We start from the raw sequence: 25,835 nt of genomic DNA, 5'->3' as shown, positions 1-25,835 counted from the left end.
GCCCCGCCCCGCCGTCTCTATGGTTCCTCTCACCGCCCCTCCCGGTCGCCCCGGCAACGCCGGCCGGGCTCAACATGGCGTCGTCGGTGCGGGCCGGGCCGCGGCTGCGGCGGGCGGTGCGGGCCGGCGAGTTGGCGGCACTGCCCGCCGGGCTGAGGGATGAGTTGGAGGCGGCGCTGGCGGAGGAAGGAGGGCTGGTGCCGTTCGGCCTGCTGCGGAGGCTGCACGCCGCGCTGCGGGAGGCAGGTAGGCCGCGCTGCGCCGGGGCGCCGGGAGCGCGCCGTGACCGCCCCGTGACAGCCCCGTGCCCCGCCCGCAGGGTCTCCGCTGCACCTACACGAGCTGCTGGAAGGATGCGAGATCCACCTGCCCGAGGTGCCGGTGCCGCCGCGGGTGAGTGAGGGCCGGCCGGGGGTCGCGGGAGGAGGCGGCGGCTCCCGGGCCTCACGGTGGGTCTGTGCCTCCCGCAGAACCCCGAGCTGGTGGCACGGCTGGAGCGGATCAAGGCCAAGCTGGCACACGAGGAGTACCAGCGGATGACCCGCAACATCACCGGCCAGGTGAGGGGCTGCTGCAGTGCCAGCTGCCAGGATTCATCCCTCAAATACATGAGAGCAAAGGAGATTTTCCCCCTTAGAGTGACTGCGGTGCAGAGGGGATGTAGCAGGCACTGGAGGAGAGCACACTGTAAATACACCGGGAACAACAGATCTGGTGTTGAGGTCAGAGGTAGGACAGGGTTAACAGGGTGGTGAATTAGACATACTGACTCTTGGGAACTGCTCACTGTGCCAGAGATCTCAGGTTCTGTTCTGGGAGACTGAGCACATGCCGTAAATGTTTGACTGGGAGCATCTGTGCTGGTTAAATTTTTGTCATAGTTTTAAAATTACCTCATTCATGTCAAGGTAAAAGCTGAAAATATAAGCTCCTATGTGGGCTTTCGTTCTTTCCTGTGAGAGCTGAGATCTTCTGGCAGGGTGACTGTTCAGACAAGTCAGCATCCCTTCCTGCTGGCATTCCTTGGGATCCCATTCTGCCCTTCCACACTGTACCTGCCATCCAGGTGTACATTAACTCTCATGGGAAGATCTGCTTTGCTCTCTGCCAAGCTGGACCCCTCCAGGTTTGACCTGGTTTAGTGAAAGGTGTCCTTGCTCATGGCACGGGCTAGAACAAGATGGTCTTCAAGGTCCCCTTCCAAGCCAAGCCATGCTGTGATCTATAATCCAGAGTGGTTTTAGCAGAGCTTGTGCAAAATCTCAGAGAAACCTGTGTGCTGTGAAACTGCTGCTCCCTCACAGCCCACCCACCCAAAACCTCAGAGTCTTGTGGACAGGATGGGGCATTGGCATTGTTTTTATTCTGCACACACAGTAATAACATTACTATTAACATGAAAATACAAGTGATCACAAGCTGTTTCAATTCCTTCTTTCAGGAGATGAACGGGCCATTGGCTGAATTTGGGAGGCAAGGTGAGTGGCTCCCTGTCCTGTTGACATGTGGCAGGTCAGGCATGGAAACTGTTCCATCTCCAGCTGGTGCCAGCCCTTCCCTCTCGGAATATCTCACCAGGAAGTTTCCATGCACTGAAGTGTTCCTTGAATAAAGGAGCCTCTTGGTCATTCTTACCAATACTTCTGGAGGCACCAAGGGTGTGACTCCCCCAGGATTACATCTCCCAGATGAGGCCGCTGTGCATGATTACACCTTGTGTCCAGCCCTACTCCCCAGCCTTACCTAAAATCAGCTCCTTCACCCCTGTGTCCCCAGCTCGCTCCGTGAAAGCCGTTGTCATCACCATCTTCAACTTCATTGTCACCGTGGTGGCCGCCTTTGCCTGCACCTACCTGGGCAGCCAGTACGTCTTCGCAGAGACAGCGGCGGTGAGCGAGCCAGCCCCTGGCAGCCCCTCTGTGCTGGCCAGGCTGGACACCCAGGGTCACCTCTGTGTCTTTTGTGTCCCCAGCGTGTCCTGTCAGCTGTCATTGTGGCCTCGGTGGTGGGTTTGGCCGAGCTGTACGTGATGGTGCGGACCCTCGAAGGGGACCTTGGGAAACTGTGACCATGGACTGCAAGCTTCATGCTGGAGGATTTTGTCCTCCCCAGGAGCTGCTAATTTGGGGCAGATCTTGTCCTGTCTGTGCCTGTTCCTGCTGTGGGAAGACTGCTACACTCCTCAGGCTCACTCTTTGCTTCCCACTCCTGAAGTCATGGGTTGGAAATCCCAGAGCTGCAGAACAGGAGAGGGAATGGCTGTGGGCTGCAACTACCCCAGCAGGGAGAGGGGCATCAGCTCCTGCCATCCCTGTTCTGGGAAATTCCTGTCCTTTTCTTCTGGGAATAAATAACACTGTGTGTTCCTGCGTGTTGGGAGATGTCTGTTGGTAGCAGAAACATTGATGTGGCATCTAAGACACCGCAGAGATGTGAATCTTCCCTTTCCCTCTGCATCTCCTGTCCAAACCTTCCTGTGCCTGCACAGTGAGGGGTGCATGGTGCTCCCAACCCCCTGCCAAAGGGTGCCCAGATTCTGGAGGCAGGGAGGGAGCACCCCTCAACACTGAGCCCAGGGGTTTCTCAGATGCCGTGGGACAGAGAGCAGAGCCAGCTCGGTGCACCCACAGTGGGGAGGGGACACCCACAGCAGGCCCTGGGGACCCGGACACCTGCCAGGTGGGCGCTCTGCCAGGGCCAGACACAGTGATTAATGCTCTGATGGCAGCTAAGCCCCCCTGGAAACACGGTTTAATATCTGATCCAGGGAGATCTGCCGGCACCTGCGAACGTGCCTGCGGATTAGGGGCGGCTGCGCCACAATCATCCCTGGACACGGCCTCAGATTAAGGTATTTTTTCCAAAAGATTAGTCGGTATTAAAGAGCTGCCCCTGCTGTGGGCACACCGGCATTTAGGATATTGGATGACATCCTCGGAGCCTTTGGGACCGGCAGTAATTCCACACCCTAATGAAATCGTGGCGCTAATCCGGGGGGGCCGCGGTGCCAGGAGGGTCGCTAGAAGCCAGGGGTCCTTGCCACGGCTATGGCTCGCCCAGGTTGGTGATGGCCGCGCTGTAGATGAGGTCGGAGATGGAGCCCAGCGAGGTGGGAAGGCCCCGAGCGGGGCTGTGGGATCGCGGCGGCGGCAGGGCAGGGGCCGGGCACGGAATGCTGCCGTCGGGAGGTGCCGCGGGGGAACCCCGCTCCCCGGGCTGCGGCAGCGGCGGTAGCGGTGGCGGCTCCGGCTTGGCGCTACGGATCCTGCGGGCGCGGCGGTTCTGGAACCAGACCTGGGACGAGCGAGGGGAGCTGTGAGACACCGACAGCGCCCCGACAGGGTGGCCCTGCAGAGGAAAGGGAACTCCGGGAGGGAAGGAAGAAGGGATGGAGGGGAGGGTCCCGCCTGCTCTCACCTGGATCTTGGCCTCGGGCAGCTGGGTGAGCTCGGCCAGGCGCTCCCGAGTTGCGATGTCTGGGTAGGGCACGGCGGCGAAGGCCCGCTCCAGCTCCGATAGCTGTCCCCGGCTGAACGTGGTCCGCCGCCTCTTCCGCGGCCCCCCTGGACAGGGACAGGGACAGGGGCACGGCCCCGGGGCGCCGCCCCCGCCTGCAGCCCGCCCGCCGCCCGGCCCGCCCGCCCCGTCGGGGAAGCGGAGCAGCGGCTGGGGAGCGCGGGAGGTGCCCGGGGCCGCGCTCATCCTGCCCGGCTCCCCCGGGCCCGCCGCCGCCCCGGCTTTTATCTCCCCCGGGTCCCCCCCGGCGGGCTGGGACCGCCCCGAGCGGGCGGTGCTGTTCCCCCCCACCCCAGCCCTTCCCAAGGGCTCCCGGGGCCGATCCCAGCTCCGCGCCCCCAATGGCAGAGCCCCGACAGCCCCGACCGACTCCTCAGCATCCTCGGGGACCGGTACCCACACCAGCTGCTCGCACAGGTCTCCCAGTGCCGCCGTCGGGTCTCGGTGGGGCCCGTGAGGATGCCAGGGCTCGGGGACCCACCTGCCACCCGCCCCCTGCGCTCCCTCCCCGGCTCCAGCCCTCCCCCGCTCGCCCCCCGCCGTGCGACCGCCGCTCTCCCGCAGGGCTGGCACCGGTCAATGTTTAACCGGAGCGGTGGTACCGGTTGTGCGGGGCCGGCTGGGGGTGGCTCCCGCCGGGACCGGCCGGGCGCTGCGGGCACCCCGAGCACCGGGTGCTGGGGGCCGCATGGAACCACAGGGGGAGCGGGGCGGGGTCCCCCAGCCGGACCCCCGGCCCAGGACGCTCCCACGGGGCCAGGACAGACCGTAAGTTGTCAGGGAGACGGAGGAGACAGAGGCCACCCCGTTCTGGAGCAGCAGGACTTGGGCAGTGACTGCCCGACTGATACAGGCAGCGGGGGGGTGGCATCCCAAAAAGGCTGGGGGGCGACAGGACCGTCCTTCTGCCGCGACATGGCGACATGGCGGGGACAGTGAGCTCTGTCCCGTGCCAGGCCTCAGGGCACAGTGGAGGTGGGAGGACGGTGCGAGCACAGCATGACCGGGGGTCCCTCTACCGCAGCCCCCGGGGTGCCGCGGGCAGCACCCCCCAGCTGGGGGGCACCCACCACCCTGCTGCCCTCTGTTCCCCAAAGGAGTCCTGGAGAGGAGCGGGGGGGGCCCGTGGAGGGCAGAGAGACTCGTCTGAGAGTGGTGCTAAGGTAAGGGGAAACGAAAGGGCTCAGGGACGCGGCAGGAACCTCCCTGCCTGGGGCGAGGTCACAGCAGGGCTCCCCTGGGTCCCCGTGCAGCGACACCTTAGTGTCCCCGTCCACACCCCACCCTTAGGGTCCGGCCACTGACTTGCACGGAGACGCGCCGAGGTGACCAGCAAGTTGTGCACAGCCTCGGTGACGGCGCCGTCCACGTAAGTGCCACCTCCCCGTGGGGGTGTCGGGCTTGGGGAGGGCTGCGACACCCCCTGAGCCGCCGCTGTCCCCACGGTCAGGTAAGCGCGGCCAGGCACGATGCCACCTTTGGCTTCAGCGCCGTGTTCGACGCCGGCGCCTCGCAGGAGGCTGTGTTCGAAGGCAGCGGGATGAGGCAGCTGGTGGAGCTGGCCATGGACGGGTGAGTCCCGCAGAGCCCCCCGCGGACCCCAACCCTCCAGCCACCCCACGCCGGGCCTTTCCGGCGCGTTTGCACTGCCGGGGCTGTGTCGGGAGGTGGCATCGCTGTGCCACCGCCTGCGGCCGTGCCTGACGTTCAGCATCTTCCACAGCTTCTCCTGCACCGTCTTTGCCTTCGGGCAGACCGGCTCGGGGAAGACCTACACCCTGATGGGACCCCTCGGCCAGGTACAACGCTGACCATCCGACCTGATCCTGGTCGTGGGATGAGCTCTTTCCACCCAGTCATGGTCTCTGGGAGCAGGCGGGTGCCCGATGTGACTGCTCACCATCCTGGCATCTCTGCAGAGCGAGACCCAGCCGGCGTCCCCGGCCCTTCTGGGGCTGATGCAGAGATCCTTCACCTGCCTCCTGGAGCAGAGCCGGAGCCGTGCCTCTGACCTGTCTCTCAGCGTTTCCTACCTGGAGATCTACAACGAACAGGTAAGTGCCTGTCCAGCCGCCCACTCCGGCCCTGCTGGCACCCCGTGCCCCGCTCCGCCGGTGCCTTCCCCCTGCCATATCCCAGGTCCGGGACCTGCTGAGCCCGGGACCACCGTGCGCCCTGCCCCTGCGCTGGAGCAAAACCCGCGGCTTCTACGTGGAGAACCAGCTCAGTGTGGAATTCGAGAGCCTGGAGGCCATCGTCAGCCTGCTCCTGCAAGGTGCCGAGCCACAGGCACGGGGCTGGGACATGTTCAGGGCGTGCTAGACCCAGTGTGGGGGGATTCCGTCCCCCACAGACTGTCCCCAGGGCTGGTGGCGCTCTGATGGCAGCCAAGAGGAGCGGCTCCCAGCTGCCAAGGCAGCTCTGGTCCGGCAGGGGATGCTGGACAGTGGATGCTGTGGAGCTGGGGCTGGGATGTGGGGTGCCATGCAATCAATTCCTCCCCCGGCAGGATCCCAGAGGCGCCGGACCTCGGCACATGCCCTCAACAGGCACTCGAGCCGCAGCCACGCCCTTCTGACCGTCCACGTCCGCAGCCGAGCCGTGAGCGCGCATCCCGCTCCTGGGCAGGGCTGGGGGGCTCAGGGCTCAGCGCGGGGCTGCAAACGGCTCCACGGTGGGGGGGTCATGGTCTCCTCAAGGATACCTGGGTGGGGCTTGAGTGAGCAGCCGGGAATCCTATCCAAGATCCAGGAGTCGGACAGTGCTGTGGGCCGTGGGGAAAGGGGTGATGGGGGCCAAAGCATCAACCCCCAACGTGGTTCTCCAGGCCAGCGCCTGCCCCAGCAAGCAGGGCACGCTGTGCTTCGTGGACCTGGCTGGCAGCGAGCGGGTGAAGGAGACAGGCTCCAGCGGGGAGCTCTCCGTGGAGGCCAACAGCATCAACCGCAGCCTCCTGGCGCTGGGTAAGGGCTGGGGAACCCGCCCTGGGAGCGCCCTGCTGGCTCCGCCAGAGCCTTGTCACATCCTGTGTGGCTTATCCTCCGGCAGGACACTGCATCTCCCTGCTGGCCAAACCCCGAGGGAAGCGAACTCACATCCCCTACCGGGACAGCAAGCTCACCCGGCTGCTGGCTCGCTCCCTGGGCGGCTCGGGCATCACCCTGATGGTAAAACATGCAGGAGGCTGGGCAGGGCTCTCACCCCGTGGAGGGGAGGGCTGGAAAAGGATGGTGACCCTCTGGATGACAGCCCACCTGCATGTCTTCCTCGTTTGCAGGTCGCCTGCATCTCTCCGTCCTCACGCTGCCTCTCAGAGACCCTGAGCACGCTGCACTATGCCAGCCGTGCCCGGAGGGTCACCACCAAACCCCTGGCCAACAGGGTATCGCAGACAGGGAACCCCTCTGAGCTCCTCTGCCTGCTGCTGGGACCCCCCTGATGCACTCCTTTATCCACCCACCCCTCCCAGGTGTCCCGGGAGAAGCTGCTGCAAACCTTGGAGCGAGAAATCCATGCCCTGCAGCTGGAAAACCTCTCCCTGCGCCAGCAGCTGTGCCTGCCCAGAGTGCCAATGAGGGGCACAGAGGCCGCAGGGAACCCTTCAAAAGCATGGGCGGGCTCTGGAGACAGACACGGCCCTGCAGAGCAGCTCCCACCAGAGGGAACCCCAGCCTGGCCCAGCCTCTACGGTCTCCTGCGGGACTTCGTGGTGGAGAATGAGCAGATGAGGTATGGGAGGCTTGTGTGGGACCCCTGAATAGGGGATCAAGGGGCTGCCAGGACAGCCAGATCCCCTGGCTGGGCAGCACCCTGCACCAACCAGCCTCTCTCAGTGACTCCCTGGGGCTGGGGCTGGGCAGGGCTCTCTGATGAGGCTTCCTCACTGCTCCCCAGGCAGCCCCATCTGTCCCCACACTTCAGTGGTGACATCCCAGCTGGCCCACCCCACAGAGCCACCCGCAGCTCCTGTGACAGCCAGCCCCTGCTCCGGAGTGCCCGCAGCCCGCACGTCCCCCAGAGGCTCTCAGTGAGGCAGCGGCGGCCGGACACCACCCCCAGCTCTGTGCCCCGGCTGCCGGTGAGAGTGAGGGCTGGCTCTGCAGCCATCCTGCCCACAGCAGGGTGAGCATGCACACACCACCCACCCACGCACACACCACCCACCCACTGCTGTCCTCTCTTGCAGAAGCTCCCTCCTGCCTCCAGCCACCCCAGCTGCACAGGGTGCCCGCAGTGCTGCCCTGGGCCAGCTGATGCCACCATGTTCCAGGTACAGCCCCAGGGGTCTCTTTGGAGGGGTGGCACATGGGTGGCACAGCCACCTTGACCGCTCTGCTCCCCCCAGGTGCTGCCAGTGCCTGCTGTGCCACAGTCAGTGCCCCCTGAGGGAAGTGCTGGACAGGAGGACACAGCTCTGCCTGGCTCCCATCACCCCCAGCAGCTGCACCAGAGGCAGCGGTGAGAGGCACTCCTTGGGCATCAGCTGCAGCTCAGGAATTCCCTGGAGTTTTGGGAGGTGGTGGGACAGTAGGTGAGGGTTTATTCATGTGTCCTTATGGCAGGAGTCGTGGCAGGACCAGGAGCTTGTCTCAGCAGCACCCACTGCAGCGGGAGCTGCCAGGCCCTGAGCGCGTCCCCAGCCCCGAGGGAAGGGTCATCCCTTCAGCACCGCCGTGGCCAGGGCTGCCAGAGCCCAGAGGTGAGCAGGGCAGTGCTGGGAGGGCAGGCAGGGCCTTGGGTGGGCAGCCATCCCTGCACAGCCTCTCACACGTGGGGCTGTGCACTGATCCTGGGGAGGTGGAGACCTGACCCTGCTGCTCCCCGCTGGCAGCTGCCGGCACCGTCCCTCTCCTCCAGTGGGAAGAAGCACTGGACTGGCTGGCAGAGCAGATCTGAGCTGCCACAGACACACCACAGATGAGGCCAGCATCAGGGATCTGGCACAGACTGGGGGGACAACTACAGCCCTCGGGGACACGGGACCTTGGACTGCAAAGACTGCACAAACCATGGCACAGACGGTTGGATGGATGGATGGACAGACAGACAGACAGACAGAGCTCTCCAGCCTGCATGGCCCTCACAGTTTATTTCTGTCTAGCTAGGGCTGTGCTGCTGGTGGCTCCAGGGATCCCATCAGGTGCTCTCCTCCCCGGGCTGGGGGCAGTCCAGCCAGTACTGGGCGATGGAGCGGGGGTAGCGCGGCCGCACCAGGTCCACGCGCTTGGTGCGCAGGTTGACGCGGTAGTACTTGTCTGGGGAAGGGGACACGGCAGTCAGGACTGTCCCCAGCTCTGGGGAGCTGCCAGCCCTCACTGCCAGCACCTTCCCACTGCACCCCAGAGCCATTGCAGAGAGACAGAGAAGCCCTCCCCATGCCCCGGCAACCCTGGTTCCGCATCGTTCCCGGATCCTGCCAGACCAGACTCACCTCCCACAAAGAAGTAAACACTCTGGAGCATCTCACACGTGGAGCCCGACAGCCCATCGCTTTCAACACCTGCTGAGTCGGGGTCATTTTGCAGCCAGCTCCAGAATCCCAAATTCAGTGACCGGTGGTGGTTGTACCTCTTGCGCTGGCGGCGAGACTTCCTCCTGCGTGGCTGGTGGGAGGCCACGTAGATCCTGCCAGCCATGGCAGCGTCCAGGCGGCTGGGCACGCCCCGCCAGTCCCGGCTGATGTACCACGGGCCGTTTGCCCCAGCTGCAAAAGGAGCAGAGGGTGAGTGAGAGGGGTGAGCTGAGCCCACGCCCAGCACCTGCTCTGAGACCCACAGGAATGCTCCAAAAGATCCCAGCCTGGATGGGATGTGTGACAGTGACACAGGCCAGGTTGAGCCAGGAGTGGCCCCCCACCCCTTGGCTGGGATCTGCTGAGTCCCCTTCTTGTCCTCTCTATCTCTCATTCCCCCAGCCCAGGCTGGGATTTTCCTGAGGCATCTCCAGCTCCAGTGACAATAAACAGTCCCCAGCAGTGACACCGTGGTGTGAGGCAGCTGGTGATGGGTTTGGTAATGGGGGGCATAAGGGTTGTGAGGGTGGGACTGGGGATGCTGTGGGAGGTGCAGCTGTGGCCTGGGGGGGTTCCTGTGCATGGCCTGGGCAGGATGTGATGGCTCATCCTGCCCACTCCTGCTTCCAGGCATCACTCCCTCCTCCCTGGCTGTCTGCATGCCTTGTGCCCTGTCAGTGCCCGTTGTTGGGACCCGCCAGCCCTTCCCCCCGGGGCTGGCCCAGCCCTTACGCATCCTGCTGCCAAAGAGGATCTGGAAAACATCCTCCCAGCTGTCCCTGTTCATGAAGGCGTAGTGCTTGAACACCGTGGAGGGGGAGGACTTCTCGCAGTCGGCCTGCGTGGGCTGCTGGGCAAAGTCGTAGGACCAGTAGTACTTGTCTAGGAGAGGATGAGCAGGGTGTTAGGGGGGGTAAGCAATGGAGGGGTGCCCAGGGGTGCCAGGCTCTGCCAGGAGCAGGGGGCTGCCCCCCTTACCCTTGAAGAAGTAGACTCTCTCGTTGCCATGGTAGCTGTGGGCAGGGAGGGCGAACGCTGCATCCACGTTGTCGGGGATGCCCTCAAAGCCCTCAGAGATGTCCCGGGGGTACCCAGGGTCCAGGGCTCCATCATCAAAGCGCCAGTACTGGCTGCCCTGGGGGGTGGGGGACAGAGAGGGGTCACAGGTGCAACATCCCCCAGCCACAGGTCTGCCAGGAGGAGTGAGGGGATGATGGGGAGCCCACGTGGTTGCTTGGGGTCCCAGAACAACCACAAGGATTTGGGGTGTCTGGCAACCACTCTGTGTGTGGGTGTATGGGAGGTGCCAGAAGGAGATACGGGGTGGGTTGGGGGGTTGTGCTGGCCACCCTGGGAGTACCCCCAGCCCTGCAGCCCACCTTGAAGAGGTAAGTCTTGCCCTGGCAGTTGATGCGTGTGAAGGCTGCATCGATGGGGCCCTCGATGCCCCAGACGTCACTGATGAGCTTGGGGTAGCCAGGCCTCACGCTGGTCTTGTCCAGCTCATAGAAGTACTTCCCTGGGGAGAGAGGAGAGGTAGGGGCAGCAGGAGGGACTGCAGGCACCAGCAGAGGGTGACAGCACGGCAGCATGTCCCACATGTCTGGAGAAGGTCCCCAGAGTACCTCGGAAAGCATAAAGGGAACCGTTCTTCAGGTCAGTGAAGGCATCAAAAGGTTTCCCACTGCACAGCTCCTCAGGCTCCTCAGACACATCTGGGGTGGTGCTGGGCACCGCTGGCAGTGTCTCCTCGGGGTTTGGCTTGCTCTCTGGCGTGGTCTCCACCAGCACTGGGGCTGTGGGTGGCTCTGTGGGGTCTGCCACGGGCACCTCGTCGGTGACAAAGTCGACAGTGAGGTTGTAGTCCAGGTAGTCGTCCTCTGGCAAGGCAAAGACGTCTCCCCGGGTCACTGCAGGAGGGAGCAGGTTGGTTCTCCCTGGGTTTAGGAGCAGGAGATGCTCCCTCCCAAGCAATAGAGATTTATAGAATCATGGAGTCATTAAGGCTGGAAAAGCCCTCTAACATCATCAAGTCCAATTTAACCCAGCACTGCCAACCACGTCCCAGAGTGCCACAAGTGCACATTTTTTGGAACACTTCCATGGATGGTGATTCCACCTGGGCAGCCTACTCCAATACCTGAACACTCTTTCAGAGAAGACATTTTTCCTACTATCTATCCAAATCTATCTATATCAATCTATCCAATTAGCACAGATCCCATACTCCAAATGGAAATGAGCCAGCTCCCAAAACCCCGCTGTGCTGCAGCAAATCCTGGTGCTGCCTTCACCCCTCAGCCACAGGTGGGTGCAGAGCTGACCCCACACAGACCCCAGGCTGTGGAGCACCCATTCCCCCAGTGCCCTGGCCAGGAGGGTGACCTTGGGGACAGTACCTTTGGCTTTGCAGACAGTGGAGTAGTCACTGCAGCAGCTCTGGTAGTACACACAGAGGGTGTCACACTGGCACTTGTGCCCTGCATCGAAGCCTTCTTCACAGCGGCCCTCGCAGGAGTCTGCAAAAGCCACCCCACAGCTCAGGAGGAGTGATGTGGAGTGGGGCAGCGAGGCCCATGCCTCCCCTCTCAGCCCAGCCCCACGGGGGCAAACAAACTTGGGGGTGTCCTGATTGGGGGCACCCCACCCCTTCACGGTCAACTCCATCACCAGGGGCTGCAGCAGCTCCTTGCCCTGCTCCCACTCAGGTCCTGCTGGGATGGGAACCATGGATTGGGCTGTGCCATACTCCCAGTTCTGTGCAGGCAGCCCAGCTGTGCATGGGCAGGGATTTGCCCAGGCACCACTGACACCCATGTGCTGCCCACTGGCTTTCTCCCCATCCTGCAGGGTACAGCCAACATGGCCATGGCCACCATCCTCTCCCTCCCCACCCTGCCCAGGCTGCCCAGCCCCTCCACCAGCCCAGGAACGGCTCTTTCTCCATCCCCAAAGCACCTGGCAAGGTGTTGGCTGGCTAAAGCTCACCTTCTGCAGCACGGGTGGTGGCCAGCAGGGCCAGCACGAGGGCAGGGAAGAGCAGCCTCATCCTGGGTGTCCCTCCTGCGACTGTGTGGGCTGGAGCACAGCAGAGCCCCAGCGTCCAGTGTTTGCTCAGCCTGCCCCGGAGGGGAAAGCAAACAGCCCAAGGTCAGAACAGGGGAAAGGGGCAGAGAAGATCTCCCACCCAGCTCCCCCCACAGTCCACACTGAACTGGGGATGTCTGCAGGGGGACAGGGCTGCCATGAGCATAAGCAGCTCCTCCCCAGCCCCGGTGCAGGGTGGGCACTGTTCAGAGAGTGGGGAGGGACAGCAGAAAGACAGAGTCAGGAACCAGTTTTGAGGTCCTGCCACACTCATTTCATAACGGTATAAAAGCAACCAGCTGTTTCCCAGCCTGGCCCTGGCAAAGCCAAAAACCCAAATGAGACTGGATGGGGGAGCAATGCTGGGAAGACAAAGGGAAAAGCCCCGGGCTTATGCATGCCCAAACTATCACCATTTTCTTGGTATTTCAGCTTTCTCAGTGTCAAGACTGAGAACAGAGCCAGGAGCCCCAAGGCAGGGTGGCTTGGGATGGGGCAGGTGCCACTTCTGTGTGCGGGAACCAGAGGCCAGAGGTGAGTGGCCGGGGCCAGGAGCCCTCAGCACTTTCACTCAGAAGGCAAACAAAGGCCTGTGTATTTTGCTCCCGTCATTCTCTTTCCAACCAATCTTTCAGTTACTAATTAATGTCGACTCAGCTCTTTTGGCAGCTCCTGATAACTCTGGGATGTTTATTTAATCAGGGCAAGGAGCAAATGCACACGAGTCTGCAGCAATCCTGCCTCTTCTGCCTCTGCTGGGACAGGAGCTCCAAGGGATCTGTCCCAGCCCTTGGGCAGGAGTGGAGCAGCTTTGGGCTTTAAGTGATGCAAGATTTGGGGGGAGAGAAACCCAAGCAGTGCCCACTTCTCCAGAGGTCTTTCCTCTGCCAGCTCAGACAGAGGCAGTTCCTGGCATCATCTGCTTCAGGCATCTTGCTGGAAAGAGTTTTATTTGGTTTTGAGACAGGCATTTCCACCTGGAAGCCCTGGGGAGCTGAGGGCAGCTACCAGCTTCTGGCTTTTGGGCAGAACTTCTGCAGCCCTCACCGCACTCCTTGTCCCCTGGCCTCAGCTATGGCAGGGCTGGCATTGTCCCCAGGGGCTGCACTAGGGCTTCATCCCATCCCTGTTGGATGCACTAGGGCTTCATCCCAGCCCTGGGGGACAGCAGCCCTGCGAGGGTTGAGGCTTACAGGAGGCTCTGGGGGAGAAGGGCTGAGCATTGTCTGAGCTGCTCTGGCTGATCAGCTAAGACAAAGCTCCCTCTTGCTGCTCCAGGCTCCCAACCACCGGCCACAGACCCATGAAGGCTCAGCGAGCCCTTCCCTGCCAGGAGCAGCTCCCAGGAGAGGGGTTGGTTGGATAAAGGGGCCCCGGGGAGCTCCTGCAGCCAAGGGCTGAGCAGAGCCAGTGAGGAGAACTCAAGAAACGGGGCTGAAACCCCAGGGCAAGGCTGGGAACAGCTGCAGTTCCAGAGCCCAGGCTGCTGGGTCTGAAACCTCTCCCAAAAAAAAGCGAAGCAAAGCAAAACTAAAAGCAAAACAAAGCTCAGCTCTCTGGGCTAGTCAGGACAAGCCGAAGGGAATGGTTTGAATTCTGCTGCCCCCGGGCAGCAAACCCTCTGCTGCTCTACACTGTAACAGCCCTTATGGTTACCCCTGGTTAGTAATAATTTATCGGGAAATTCCTTACTGGTTCTGTGCCGAGCTTCTCCCGCAGTTTTGCGCTGCTCGGGCGCCTCGTTCGCCGTCCTTCCTTGTGGGATGATATCCCTTCCCTCTGTCTGTCTCTTCGTAGTGGATTCAGAGAGGATTAAGAGCGACTCTGTCACATCCAAACATCAACTCGAATTTAAGTCTCAGGCTGACCTGGCAACAACCTGGTTTTGGAGTCAAGGACTTAAGCTGCTCCTCCCAGCACATCCGAGAAATGTCCAAAGCATTTAGGCATTTCTGCCCTGAGCACGTCTGGCCTGGAAAAAAGAAAACAAAGAGGCCCAGGCTGCCTCTGCTCTTTCTTTTATCATGCAAATCCCGAGCCCACCCAGAAGAGCTGTTCTGAATTTCCACCGAGCAATGGGTATTTGCTTCCTGCTGATACCAAACTGGTTCAAAACGCCGTGCCAGGGTGGTCACCACGGTGCCTGGTGCCCTTTACCTGCACCCTGTGCCCCCTCGCTGGTCACACAGGGTCCTGAAGAGGTGTCCTGCAAAATCAGCACGGGGGTCCCTGCCTGCCATGGGGGGGAACACCGCAGCAGCAGCCTGGGGACAATGGGGGATGTGGGCCATGGGGACAATAGGAAAGCCCCAGCTCAGGCTGGGCAGGGAGGGCTGTGGAATAGAATGGTTTGGGTTGAAGATGAAAAACTGTGTAGTTCCAAATCCTAACACGTTCCACTATCCCAGATTGCTCCAAGCCTCGTTAACCTGGCCTTGGACACTTTCAGGGCTGGGACATCCACAGCTTCCCTGACCAAGCACTTCACAAGTAAAAATTCTCTCCTGGAATCTAATCTAAATCTCTCATATTTTATTTTAAAACCGCCTCCCCTTGTCCTATCGATATCTATTCTATTGAGCCCTATTTAAACACGGAAAGGCCACAATCACAGAAACATAAAATTTAGGATGGAAAAGCCCTCTAAGACCGACTCCAGCCGTTACCCCGGCACCGCCAAGCCCACCACTGAGCCACATCCCCAAGTGCCACATCCACGATTCTGTTAAATCCTTCCGGGGCTGGTGGCAGGAGGGCTCTGGGGGGATCAGCAGCGGGAGGGGGCTGCAGCCCCCGGCACCGAGCCCCTCCTCGGAGAGGCGGCGCCTGCGCCCGGTGACATCAGCCCCGTGGACCGGGATGCTGAGCCCGGCTCGGGGAAGGCGGATCCCGCTCCGCTTCCAGCTCCGCATCCCGGCCGGGCAGCGGGGGGAGCGGGACAGCGCATCCCCCCTCCCGTCCCTCCCGAGTCCCCCGGCCGCCCTCCCGCGTCCCCGCAGGAGCGGGGGGTCCCCGCGGGCGCGGGGCCGGGGATGCCGCGGTAGCGGCCGCCGATGCTGGCCCTGCTGCTGTCGCTGCACACCCTGGGCCGGTCCCTGGCCATGGCGAGCGCGGAGCGGCTGGCGGTGCCCAACTGTGTGAGCCGGGCGGGCGGGGGCAGCGCCCGGGAGCACGGCGGGGTCTCCCCCGGGGTGGGCACCGAGGTGCGGGAGGCGCTGGAGCGGGTCCTGCCCGTGCTCCGCCGGGCCATCGGCCACGCCACGCAGGCGGCCACGGCCGAGGGGCTGCGGGCGGCTCTGTCCGAGGTGTTCCGGCTGGTGGAGGAGGCCTGGGGGATGCCCGCCGTGGGGAGGGACGTGGCCAAGGTGCTGTGCGATGTGATCCGCCTCGAGGGGGGCCTGGACCTGCTGCTCAACCTGCTCTACACCTCCGAGCTGGAGACCAAGTGCCAGGCAGGAAAACTCCTGGAGCAGATCCTGGTGGCAGAGAACAGGTGAGTCTGCAAAGAGCCCCTCAGCCTCACCCTGCCGGCCCCCAGAACCGGGTGGGTTCAAAGGGACCTCAAAAACCTCATCTCAAGCCCCTGCCGTGGGCAGGAACACCCTCCACAGACAAGGTAGCTTCAAATCAATCCAACCTGGCCTTGACCTACCTTCACCCATCCCCACCCCCCAAATTTCCCTGCTGTGGGTGCTCTCCAGTGCACAAAGCCCCTCGGATCCACCTTGTGCACAGGGTGCCTGATTCTTGTCCAGGCCATGACCAAGGGCTGCTCTGTCAGCCCCAGAACCCTGGGGTGCTGCTGGGGACTGGGGTGTCCTCCTGAGCCCCCTCAGCCAGGCTGAGCTGAGTCAGTTTGGCTGGCTCAGAGCATGACCCAAAGGACAAGATGTGACTCTCCTTTAGCCATAACTGCAGCACGAGGAGGACAAAGCCACTTCCCAGAGCCTCCCTGCTGCTGACCAGGGCTGGGATGAAGCCATAAGGAGGGGTCAGCAGCCCTCAGCCCCATGTTCAGGTGCGTGTGCTGCTGCCCAGGACAGGTGAGAGGTGCTGGGATGTCTCTGTCAGAGCACGGGCATGGTGTGTGTGTGTGTGTGTGTACAAAGGTGCATGTGCACACCTGGCCCATCCCAATCACAGCACCCACACACAGCTCACCCTTCCAACACCCCAAATGCACCCCAAATGCACCCAAAGGATGTGGAGGGAGCCTGGCCAAAGTGTTGCTCCAGCTTCCTGGGGGATGTCTCTTGCTGGAAGGCTGTGGACTCACAGCCTGGGCCTCGCTTCATGCACTGGCAGGCAAAAATAAGCAGCAGCTAAATCAGGAAAGCCCATTAGGGTGGAATTTAATCCCGGGAAGCATCACTGGCATGGTCTGCATTCAGCATTCAGCTCCTTAGCAAGAGAAAGCATTTGCTGGAGTTGTTGTTTCTGCTCCAGGAGCAGTTCATGGTCTTGGAGCAGCCATGGCATTCCAGCCCCTCGCTTCCCACAGCTCCTGAGCCATGGCAGGGAGGTGTGGGGCTCCCCTTTGGGTCCAGCCTCTCACTTGCAGACCTCTCCCAGTCTGTGCCCAGCAGCAGAGGTGTTTAGCTGGGAGCTGGACAGGTCCTGGCTCCATCTGCAGCTGCAGGGAGTCAGGGACCAGTGTTTGTCATCCAGCTCCATGGCTGAGTCCGGGCTCACAGCCAGACCCAGGCTGAGGGCTTCTTTTTTTTTTTCCCAGGGCTCTCCACAACATTTCCTGTCAAACCCACCCCAAGGTCAGTGAGAGCCCTGTGGGTCACAGGCTTCCCAGAAATGCTCTTCCTGCCTGCCAGCACAGAGGCTGGCATGCCATCACCCCACCGTGGCTGGGGAATGAGTGTGGCACTGCCCCCCTGAGCAGCAGGGCATGGGGCACCAGTGCCAGTGCTGCCTCACTGGCAGAGCAGCTCCAGCACAGTGGCACCACACTGCCACTGCTGAGGGCAGGAATGGAGCTGCCACTGGCCCCAGGAAACTCATGGGAGCACAGCCAAGAGCTCATCTCAGAGGGTGGTGAGGCCCTAGCATAGGGTGCCCAGAGAAGCTGTGGCTGCCCTGGATCCCTGGAAGTGTCCAAGGCCAGGTTAGTCAGGGCTTGGAGCAGCCTGGTCTGGTGGAAGGTGTCCCTGCCTGTGGCAGAGGCTTGGACCTGGATGAGTTTTCAGATCTTTTCCAACCCAAATCATTCTATGACCCTGATTTCTCCCTTCCTCACTGCATTTTCAAGGCACAGCCCCATTCAGGTGTCATTTTAAGCACAGGCATTCCAAGACCAGTCATGGCCAAGCAGCAGCTGATGGCCCTTGGCCCCTGGCTCTTGCTGTTCTCTTCCAGAAGAGTGCAGGGGGAGGAAATAAAGAGCTTCCCTGCTGCTGCCATCCCAGGACAGACAGACCCCTGTGTCCCACTTGTGGACAGGGCTGCTTGGCTGCTCATGCAGGTGTGAAAGCCCTGTCCTGACAGCAGTGCTTAGGGGACAAAAAAGTTTCACTGCCAAACACAAAACAGCTCCACACCACAGCAATGCTGGCCCAGCAGATCCATTTCCAGCCTGGCATTAACCCACCCTGCCTGTTAATTGCTGTGAAGATCCTACCCTGAGCATGAGAGCATCCAGTGAGGGGGTCCTGGGCTGTGCACCCCATCACAAATTCTTCCATCAGACCCACAGAGGATCCTCCAACACCAGCCTGTTGCACCTTGCTGCATTGCATATCTGGCAATGGGATAAATGTCTGTCCTGGGATAAATGTCACCATGGGCCACACCAGCCAATGCTGTCACCCCTTGCATGTCCACCTGCCCCTCCTCCCCATCTCCTCCCCACAGGGACCGCATCGCTCGGATCGGTCTGGGCGTAATCCTGAACTTAGCCAAGGAGAGGGACATCCCCCAGCTGGCCCAGAGCCTCTCTGGGATCCTGGAGCACATGTTCAAGCACACGGAGGAGACCTGCTTCCAGCTCATCTCCGACGGAGGCCTGGACACCATCCTGTACTGGTGCCGCTGGACGGACCCTGCCGTGCTGCGCCACTGCGCCATGGCCTTGGCCAACTGTGCCATGTACGGGGGCCAGGCCAACCAGCGCCTGATGATCGAGAAGAAGGCAGCAGAGTGGCTCTTCCCCCTGGCCTTCTCCAAAGATGACGAGCTGATCCGGCTGCACGCCTGCCTGGCCATCACGGTGCTGGCCACCAACAAGGAGATCGAGAAGGAGGTGGAGCGCTCGGGGACGCTGGCGCTGGTGGAGCCCTTCATCGCCTCGCTGGACCCCGAGCAGTTTGCCTGTCAGATGTTGGGCAGCAGTGACAACATCCAGGGGAGGACAGCACAGGACCTGCAGCGCCTGGTGCCCCTGCTGGACAGCTCCAGGCTGGAGGCTCAGTGCATCGCCGCCTTCTACCTGTGCACCGAGGCTGCCATCAAAGCCAGGCAGAAGAAAACACAGGTAAAGGGTAGGTTGGCCTGGAGGAAGGTGATGACCAAGGGAAGGGGTGGCACAGCTGCATCTTGGTGTCTTTTGCCCACCAAACACCTTGGTATTCATCTGGCCCAGCACATCTTGTTGGGAAGCGTGGCAGTCATATTTTCTGGAAAAACCCCTTTGCCCAGGATTCTTCTCCTGGGAAGGTGAGAAGCCTCAGAGGAAAAGGAAAACAGTATTATCTCATTTGCTTCTCCTGTGTTTTGCTGCTTTGGAATGTGGCTGGAGATTGTTTACCCACAGGTGATTGTTTCATTGGTTTCATGTGAGTTGTTTTCACTCTTTGGCCAATTATGGTCAAGCTGAGTAAGGGCTTTGGAGAGAGCCACAAATCTTCATTAGTATCTTTTAGCCTCCTGTAAGTATCCTTTCTGTATTCTTTAGTATAGTTTAGTATAGTTTTAGTTTAGCATTCTTTAATATAAAACAGTATCATAAAATAATAAATTAGCCTTCTGAGAACATGGAGTCAGATTTATCATTCCTTCCTTTGTCTGGAACAATAGGGAGGAGGATGAGGGGAGGCAAAGTGCCGTCTCCTCCCTTTGTGTCCCCAGATTTTCAGTGAGATCGGGGCTACTCAGAGCCTGAAGAGGATTGTGTGCTACTCCACCAGCAGCACCACCTCCTCCCTGGCCAAAAAGGTGCTGCGCCTGATAGGGGAGGAGGTTCCTCGGCGCATCCTGCCCACAGTTCCCAGCTGGAAGTCCTGTGAGGTGCAGACGTGGCTGCAGCAGATCGGATTCAACAAATACTGCCAGAGATTCCTGGTAGGGCTCTGGGCTGGGGGAGGGACACGTGGGTGGACATTTCTGCCCCATCTCGCAGCAGAGGTGCAAGCGTCTCACCCAGCTTTTCCTGGGACCTTTCCAGCCTGGATTTCTCTTGGCAGGATCACCAGGTGGATGGGGACATTCTCCTGAGGCTGACAGAGGAGGAGCTGCAGAAGGATTTGGGGATGGACTCCAGCATCACTCGGAAAAGGTAGGACCACCCCCAGGGCACACTGGACTCCCTCAGGGCCATCACCACAGTGGCAGAGCCAGGGACCAGGTCTCTGCCTTTCCCTTCTTGCAAAAACAGGAACAGAGATCCTCCAAATGGAAAACCTGGACTGCCGGGGCTTTTCCACTGCACTTTTTGCAGTCCCAGAGAGATTTCTGTAATGGGACCACTGCATGGCAGAGGTGTGGGTGGGGGAAAGACCACCTATGGCACAGGGCAGGTGGGATCCTGCAAGTTACCCAGAAAAATGGGACCTGACCCTTAGCTGAGCTGCTCACACCTCGTTGTCCTGAGGACCAGCACTCCCATGCAGCTGTTCCTCTGTTTCCTGTTCCTGGAGCTCATCCTTCACCCCAGTGTGGAGCTGCACTCCCTCCTGAGCAGGTAAAATGTTGGAATCTGAAGTGCAGGGAACTCGCAGAACTTTGGGCCTGTAAGCCAAAGCTTAGAATTAAACACAGGATTTCATTTGAGACCTTGGAAAAAGCTTCCAAACTTAGGTGCCAGAACTGAGAATGTGGATTTATAGTTTAAAGTAGAGACATGATAAATTAAGAAGAGGAAAGTTTAGAGTTCCAGAGTTTAAGATATAGAAAAAATAAAAATAGTTACAAAGGTAAACAAGAAGTTTAGAATGCAGTACTGTAGGTTTGTGTTATAACATAATTGGTTAAAAAACTTACATTGTAGCATGAGTCCATAAGACAAAATAGGAGGATTGAGTTAAGGATTAAGTAAAAAGCATAAATATCCTTGTTAGCAGTGTTTTATTGGTCAATAAATACTTAAAAAGTCTTGTAACTACAAGTGCTGCAACCTTCTGAACCGTGCGGTAAAGATGTGAGCTGAACCCACCCTTCCTGCCTGTGCAGAAGATAAGAAAAATAAACCACATCCCCTAAAACAACTCAGAGGTCCCCTCTCTACCTCATTCAAAACTCCTTCAAAAATCCCACAGTGGCACCCCCGTGTCTCTAAGTGCTGCTCCACCTGTCCCCCCACCAGGTTTTTCCGGGAGCTGACGGAGCTCAAGACCTTCGCCAACTACTCCACCTGTGACCGCAGCAACCTGGCCGACTGGCTGGGGGGCATCGAGCCCAAATTCCGGCAGTACACCTACAACCTGCTCACCTGCGGCATCGACCGCAACTTCCTGCACCGCGTGACGGAGCAGCAGCTGCAGGAGGATTGCCACATCCACACCGGCTTCCACCGCGTCCGCATCCTCACCGCCGCCAGGGGTGCGGGAACGGGCTGGAGGGGTGCTTGGGATCAGCTGCTGTTGGAATAACGTTGAGTTGTGATTTCAGGATTTACTTCAGAAGCTTGGTTCTTCTTGTGATAGCTCACTGCTAGATGTGTCAGCCACTTCTTTGTCTCTTTCTCTTGCTCCTTGCTGAGTGCTGTCTGTCAGGCTTGGCATTCTAGGAGGGCATGGAGTGATTGGGCAGATTCAAAAGATGCCTCTTACCCCTGGGGGGACATTGGGCCATTCAGCTGTCTTTTTGTCCCTTGAGATCTCCTTTCCCATACTTGGTTAGTGGTCTTGATGCTCTTTCTCTCCTCTTCTGGGTAAAAGAGTGAGCAAACCATGCAGTCAGGAGTTCTTTTGGAGCTGTAGCTGGATTCAGAGGCTTGTGGGCCAGAATGAAGCTCTGGATCAAAACTCTATCAGAACTGACTTTTCTTTCATCACTGCCTTAAAGCTTCTCTGCCAGAGGTAAACTCAAGGAGCAGACTCTGTTATGGGGGAAGCTCCATCCTGCAGCCACCGGAGCTCCTGCACACCTGGACCTGCCTCCATGTGCCTAGCTGCAGCATCCAGCCAGCCAAAAGTGTCTGTGGGGTGAAACACCACACACCCAGCCAGCCAAAAGTGTCTGTGGGGTGAAACACCACACACCCAGCCAGCCAAAAGTGTCTGTGGGGTGAAACACCACACACCCAGCCAGCCAAAAGTGTCTGTGGGGTGAAACACCACACACCCAGCCAGCCAAAAGTGTCTGTGGGGTGAAACACCACACACCCAGCCAGCCAAAAGTGTCTTGGGGTGAAAACACCACACACCCAGCCAGCCAAAAGTGTCTGTGGGGTGAAACACCACACACCCAGAGAGCCAAAAGTGTCTTGGGGTGAAAACACCACACACCCAGCCAGCCAAAAGTGTCTGTGGGGTGAAAACACCACAGTTGCTGGTTTTGGTCAAGCACCAAGGGCTAGACAAGCTCAGGCACGTCCTGTCCAGCTATATTGGTAATTATTCCAATCGAGTATTACCAATGTAGCTGGATGGGATGCGCCTGAGCTTGTCTGGCCCTGCTGCTTGACCAAACGGGGGCAACTGTGGTGTTTCAACCCAGAGACACTTTTGGCTGGCTGGGGGCTGCAGCTGGGCACGTGGGGACGAGTCCAGGCATGCAGGAACTCTGGTGGTGGTGGGATGGATCTTCCCCCATAACAGGGTCTGCTCCTTGGGTTTGCCTCTGGCAGAGAAGCTTCAGGTGATGGGGAAGGAAAGGAGTAGGTTCTGATGGAGGGTTTGGATCCAGAGCTTTGTTCTGGCCCATAGGCCTCTGAACCCAGCCCCAGCTCCAAGAGAACTCACAAACATGTGGTTGCTGTTCCTTTTAACCCTGGGGAGAGGGGGATCTCAGGGGTAGGAATCCCACCAGCCCGGTACACAGAAGGGGATCTTAAGGGACAAAGGACACCTGGATGGCCCAATGCTCCCCCAGGGGTAGAGGGCACCCTTTGAATCTGCCAATCACTCAACGCCCTTCTGGAATTCTAGGATTGACAGACAGTGCTGGGAGGGGAAAGGAGAGGTGACTGACACAGCTGGGAGGGAATCATCAGGAGAGGGACTGGGTTTCTGAAGTAAACCCCGAAATCACAAGGCAAGGAGCTTCTGGGTGGTTTGTAACTTGTGGTGGCTGTTTTGTGCTGTCTAGAGACGCTGCACTCGCCCATCACCCTGCAAACCGCATCCAACGGGACCGACGTGTTCATCAGCTACCGCAGGAGCACCGGCTCGCAGCTGGCCAGGTGAGCCCTGCAGGGAATGAAGGTGGGTGGTCAGCTGTGGGAAAGGTGTGGAATGGGGAGGAGGGAGAGGCTGCCAAAAGCTGCAGAGGAAATGGGGACAGCACATGTGAGGAGCTGCACAGTGGACAGGCCAGTTCCCCGTCCTGTCGCCGCCACTTTGTGGCCACAGCTCTCTTCACAGAGAGCAGCAGGCACAACCTTCCCAGGATTTCTCCTGGGGAAAGTCTGTGAGAAAGCTCAGACAAAGAAGAAAACAATTCTTATCTCTACTTGCTGCTCCTGTTGTTTAGCACATGTGGAATGTGTAATGGAGATTGTTTACCAAGAGGGATTTGTTAATTAGACTCTGGTGATGATTGTTTTGATTGATTGATTGCCCAATTAGGCCAAAGCTGTGTCGTGACTGTAAGCAGTCATGGGTTTTTCTTTAGTATTTTATAGTATTAGTGTAGTATGCAGTATAATATAGTATAACTCAATAAAACAATTGTTCAGCCTTCTGGAATCACTGGAGTCCACACACATTATTCCCTGGCTGTGGGGGGTCACCTTGCTACAATACCACTTTGGCACTGAGTGACCCTTTCCCCACGCTCCTAGGGCTGCAGGGGATCACAGCATGGAATCGATGTCAGCTCCTCGTGTTCTCTGCACGTGCCCAGACAGCTGGGCTGGAGCTGGCATCTCATTCCCTGCTCCTCTGTCTCCCCGTGTCTCAGCCAACGTGGTGAGACAGCAAATAAACCTCTCCTTGTGGTGCTGTCCCCTCTTGCCACCAGCCTGCTGAAGGTCCACCTGCAGCTCCACGGCTTCAGCGTGTTCATCGACGTGGAGAAGCTGGAGGCAGGGAAGTTTGAAGACAAACTGATCCAGAGTGTCCTGAGTGCCCGGAATTTTGTGCTGGTCCTCTCACCAAACGCACTGGATAAATGCATGGAGGACCCCGAGTGCAAGGACTGGGTACACAAGGTAAGAGATGCCACCAGGTGGGACCTCTGGTGGGAGGGAGTGGGTGAGGGGCTGATACAGGCCAAGAGCACCTGCATGTTCTGTTCCTGCAGGAGATTGTGACAGCCCTGAACTCTGGGAAGAACATTGTGCCTGTTACAGACCATTTCGAGTGGCCAGACCCAGAAACACTTCCCAAGGACATGAGGGCTGTCCTGAAATTCAATGGTATCATGTAAGTAAAAGCCACCTGTGCCATGGGGTTCTTTGGCAGCTGGGGAGAACAGCTTGCATACAGAGCAGCAAAGAGCCCAAGGACACTGGGACAAACAGATGAGGGTGGCAGAACAGGTCAAAGGGACACTGAGTCACTCCAGGTGCTCCAGAGCTTGCAGGGAGCAAAGGTTCCCACCACATCCCTGCTGCTGGTGCTGTGCTGGGGCTCCTCTAGGTGACAGAGGGATCACTGCTGGGAGGACACACATCCTTAGTGATGCTGGCAGGTTTTACAGCTCACCTGGGTTTCTTTACCCCCCTGCTTTCCCTTTGTGCAACCTGGCAGGACATCCTGCAGCACCCGTGGGGAAAAGGAGAGGTGGGGTGGAGGAAAGGGGTCTCTGGCTGGCTCAAATGAACTGAGCTACCTTGTGGCACCCCACACGCAGCAGCAGAAGTAAACATCACACTTTTTCCCCTCGATACAGGTGGTCCCACGAGTACCAGGAGGCCACGATTGACAAAATCATCCGCTTTCTGCAGGGCCGCTCCTCGCGCGACTCCTCGGCCGGCTCCGAGAACGGGCTGGACTGCCTGCACTCCCTGGGCCAGAGCTAGAACCACCACAGCAGCCTCACAGACTCACTGGTGACCCCTTTTTTTTTTTGTGGGGGTCCAAATTTATCCCTCCTGAATTTTTTTTCCTATCTTTGAGAGAAAACCTGTGGCTCTTGCTCCCTCCTCTCCCTCCCAATACAAGCCCCTGGCCCCAGCACTCACTCCCCCAGCGCCTGGGGAGCCAAGGCAGGCTGGACTCTGGGATGGATTATGGGTCTTCCACGTCCTCCTGTGGGGTGTGAGGGAGACTGGCACCATCCAGGCCCCCACAGGCAGCTGCAGCTTCCCCCAGAAACACGTCCAAAGAAGGAGAATTTTTGGAGGACTGAAAATTGGAGAAGTGTTGAGAATCCATTGTAAGAGGACAAAGGAGAGAAGAGCAATTGAGAGGAAGGTGAGGCTCTGCTGTGTGCCCCAGGAGTATCCCTGTGGTCAGAAACTGAGAGCAGGAAAGGGCAAATAAAAATTAAGCCCTAACAAAATTTTTGTGTTTGGGAAAGATAACCCACAGGGGCCTTCTGAAGTGCTTTATCTTTCCCAGCAATGTCCCTTTATCACAGGAGCTCCTTCCCTCCTCAAAAGACTTCCACCTCCCAGTGCTGCAAAACCACTCTGTGCTCTTACCTCTGGCAGTGGGAATTTGGGGTTAGACCACGTGAAGCTTCTGCAGGATCCCTACAAAAAGTGCTTTTAAAATACCCTCCTTCCCTCCATCTGAAGTCTCAGCTCCACCACTTTATCAAGTCTGTATTTCCAGGGCACTGGAGGCTGGATTGTGACCCTGGAAAACTTGAAATCCATGCAGGGAAGATGCTAATTGCTGTGCTTGTGGAGTTATTCTACACTGTGGCTGTATTTTATCCTGCTCCTGTGGTCTGTGCCTTCAGCAGGAGCTGGTGAATCTCTCTGCTGACCACCACAGCCCTGGCTGAGCTCCCCGGGGTTGTCCCTGCCCACTGCTGGATGCAATTCCAAGCAGCACTTGTTTCTTCCTATCAACCTCCTCTCAACACCTACCTGGGCTTTTTGCAGCTCCTCACCTTAAAATATCCAGAAAAAGTGGAGTTTTGCAAAGGGCTGGCAAAGGATGCTCCAGGACCATCAGTGCCTGCTGCCAACGCTGCAGGTGAGGAACCGTGGGCATCCTGACACAAATCCCTGCATTCCACACTCCAGGCTGCTGAATCACCTTGAAAAACAAACAGACTCCTCTTCCTATCCTTGCTCAAGAAGAACTCAACCTTTTCAGGAGGTAACAAGGAGTCTCAGCCAGTCCTCCTCCTGGCTCTCCCTGGAGCTCTGCTTTAACTGTCAGGAACACAAACACTTTCTTCTTTTGGCTTGGATCCATGAATATAACAGGGGAAAAAA

General features: G+C 59.0%; 5 protein-coding genes across 6 annotated transcripts; 3 read left to right on the top strand and 2 right to left on the bottom strand.

Moving 5' to 3' along the window:
* The first annotated feature begins 44 nt into the window (after window positions 1–44).
* On the top strand, window positions 45–2,369 carry TMEM199 (transmembrane protein 199). Its single transcript, XM_030230041.2, has 6 exons — window positions 45–246; window positions 320–393; window positions 471–560; window positions 1,442–1,478; window positions 1,777–1,889; window positions 1,973–2,369. Exons 1-6 carry the CDS (start codon window positions 75–77, stop codon window positions 2,066–2,068), a joined length of 582 nt encoding a protein of 193 aa, XP_030085901.2. The 5' UTR covers window positions 45–74; the 3' UTR covers window positions 2,069–2,369.
* A 121-nt stretch (window positions 2,370–2,490) lies between these two features.
* Window positions 2,491–3,702, bottom strand: SEBOX (SEBOX homeobox). The gene is made up of 2 exons (XM_030230176.2): window positions 3,418–3,702; window positions 2,491–3,294 (listed from the first exon to the last, which is right to left on the bottom strand). The coding sequence occupies exons 1-2, from the start codon at window positions 3,700–3,702 to the stop codon at window positions 3,046–3,048; spliced, it is 534 nt and encodes a 177-aa protein (XP_030086036.2). The 3' UTR covers window positions 2,491–3,045.
* A 393-nt stretch (window positions 3,703–4,095) lies between these two features.
* Window positions 4,096–8,460, top strand: KIF12 (kinesin family member 12). Its single transcript, XM_050981926.1, is given in 18 exon segments — window positions 4,096–4,152; window positions 4,154–4,284; window positions 4,614–4,679; window positions 4,807–4,885; window positions 4,967–5,088; window positions 5,240–5,315; window positions 5,436–5,570; window positions 5,656–5,791; window positions 6,026–6,117; window positions 6,344–6,479; window positions 6,565–6,683; window positions 6,794–6,898; window positions 6,986–7,245; window positions 7,411–7,594; window positions 7,703–7,786; window positions 7,862–7,974; window positions 8,079–8,215; window positions 8,348–8,460. Coding segments are annotated over 18 exon segments (2,097 nt in total). The 3' UTR covers window positions 8,413–8,460.
* Window positions 8,461–8,577: 117 nt separating this feature from the next.
* Window positions 8,578–13,989, bottom strand: VTN (vitronectin). The gene is made up of 9 exons (XM_009094740.3): window positions 13,808–13,989; window positions 12,017–12,147; window positions 11,428–11,547; window positions 10,654–10,938; window positions 10,408–10,547; window positions 10,007–10,163; window positions 9,761–9,910; window positions 8,948–9,220; window positions 8,578–8,771 (listed from the first exon to the last, which is right to left on the bottom strand). The coding sequence occupies exons 2-9, from the start codon at window positions 12,075–12,077 to the stop codon at window positions 8,653–8,655; spliced, it is 1,305 nt and encodes a 434-aa protein (XP_009092988.1). The 5' UTR covers window positions 12,078–12,147; window positions 13,808–13,989; the 3' UTR covers window positions 8,578–8,652.
* Window positions 13,990–15,154: 1,165 nt separating this feature from the next.
* On the top strand, window positions 15,155–25,825 carry SARM1 (sterile alpha and TIR motif containing 1). Of its 2 annotated transcripts, none has more exons than XM_030230979.2 (9): window positions 15,155–15,608; window positions 17,978–18,596; window positions 19,190–19,402; window positions 19,525–19,616; window positions 20,643–20,878; window positions 22,589–22,682; window positions 23,462–23,651; window positions 23,744–23,865; window positions 24,390–25,825. In XM_030230979.2, exons 1-9 carry the CDS (start codon window positions 15,169–15,171, stop codon window positions 24,496–24,498), a joined length of 2,115 nt encoding a protein of 704 aa, XP_030086839.2. In that variant the 5' UTR covers window positions 15,155–15,168; the 3' UTR covers window positions 24,499–25,825. The 2 variants fall into 2 exon arrangements, with proteins under 2 accessions (XP_030086839.2, XP_018774750.3); XM_018919205.3 differs by having other exon boundaries at window positions 24,335–25,825.
* Window positions 25,826–25,835: the final 10 nt, after the last annotated feature.

This window comes from Serinus canaria, chromosome 19, assembly GCF_022539315.1.
Source record: "Serinus canaria isolate serCan28SL12 chromosome 19, serCan2020, whole genome shotgun sequence".
In the NCBI taxonomy this organism is placed as follows: Eukaryota; Metazoa; Chordata; class Aves; order Passeriformes; family Fringillidae; genus Serinus; species Serinus canaria.
Note: the sequence above shows the minus strand (reverse complement) of the source record. Positions and strands in the feature narration are given on the sequence as shown.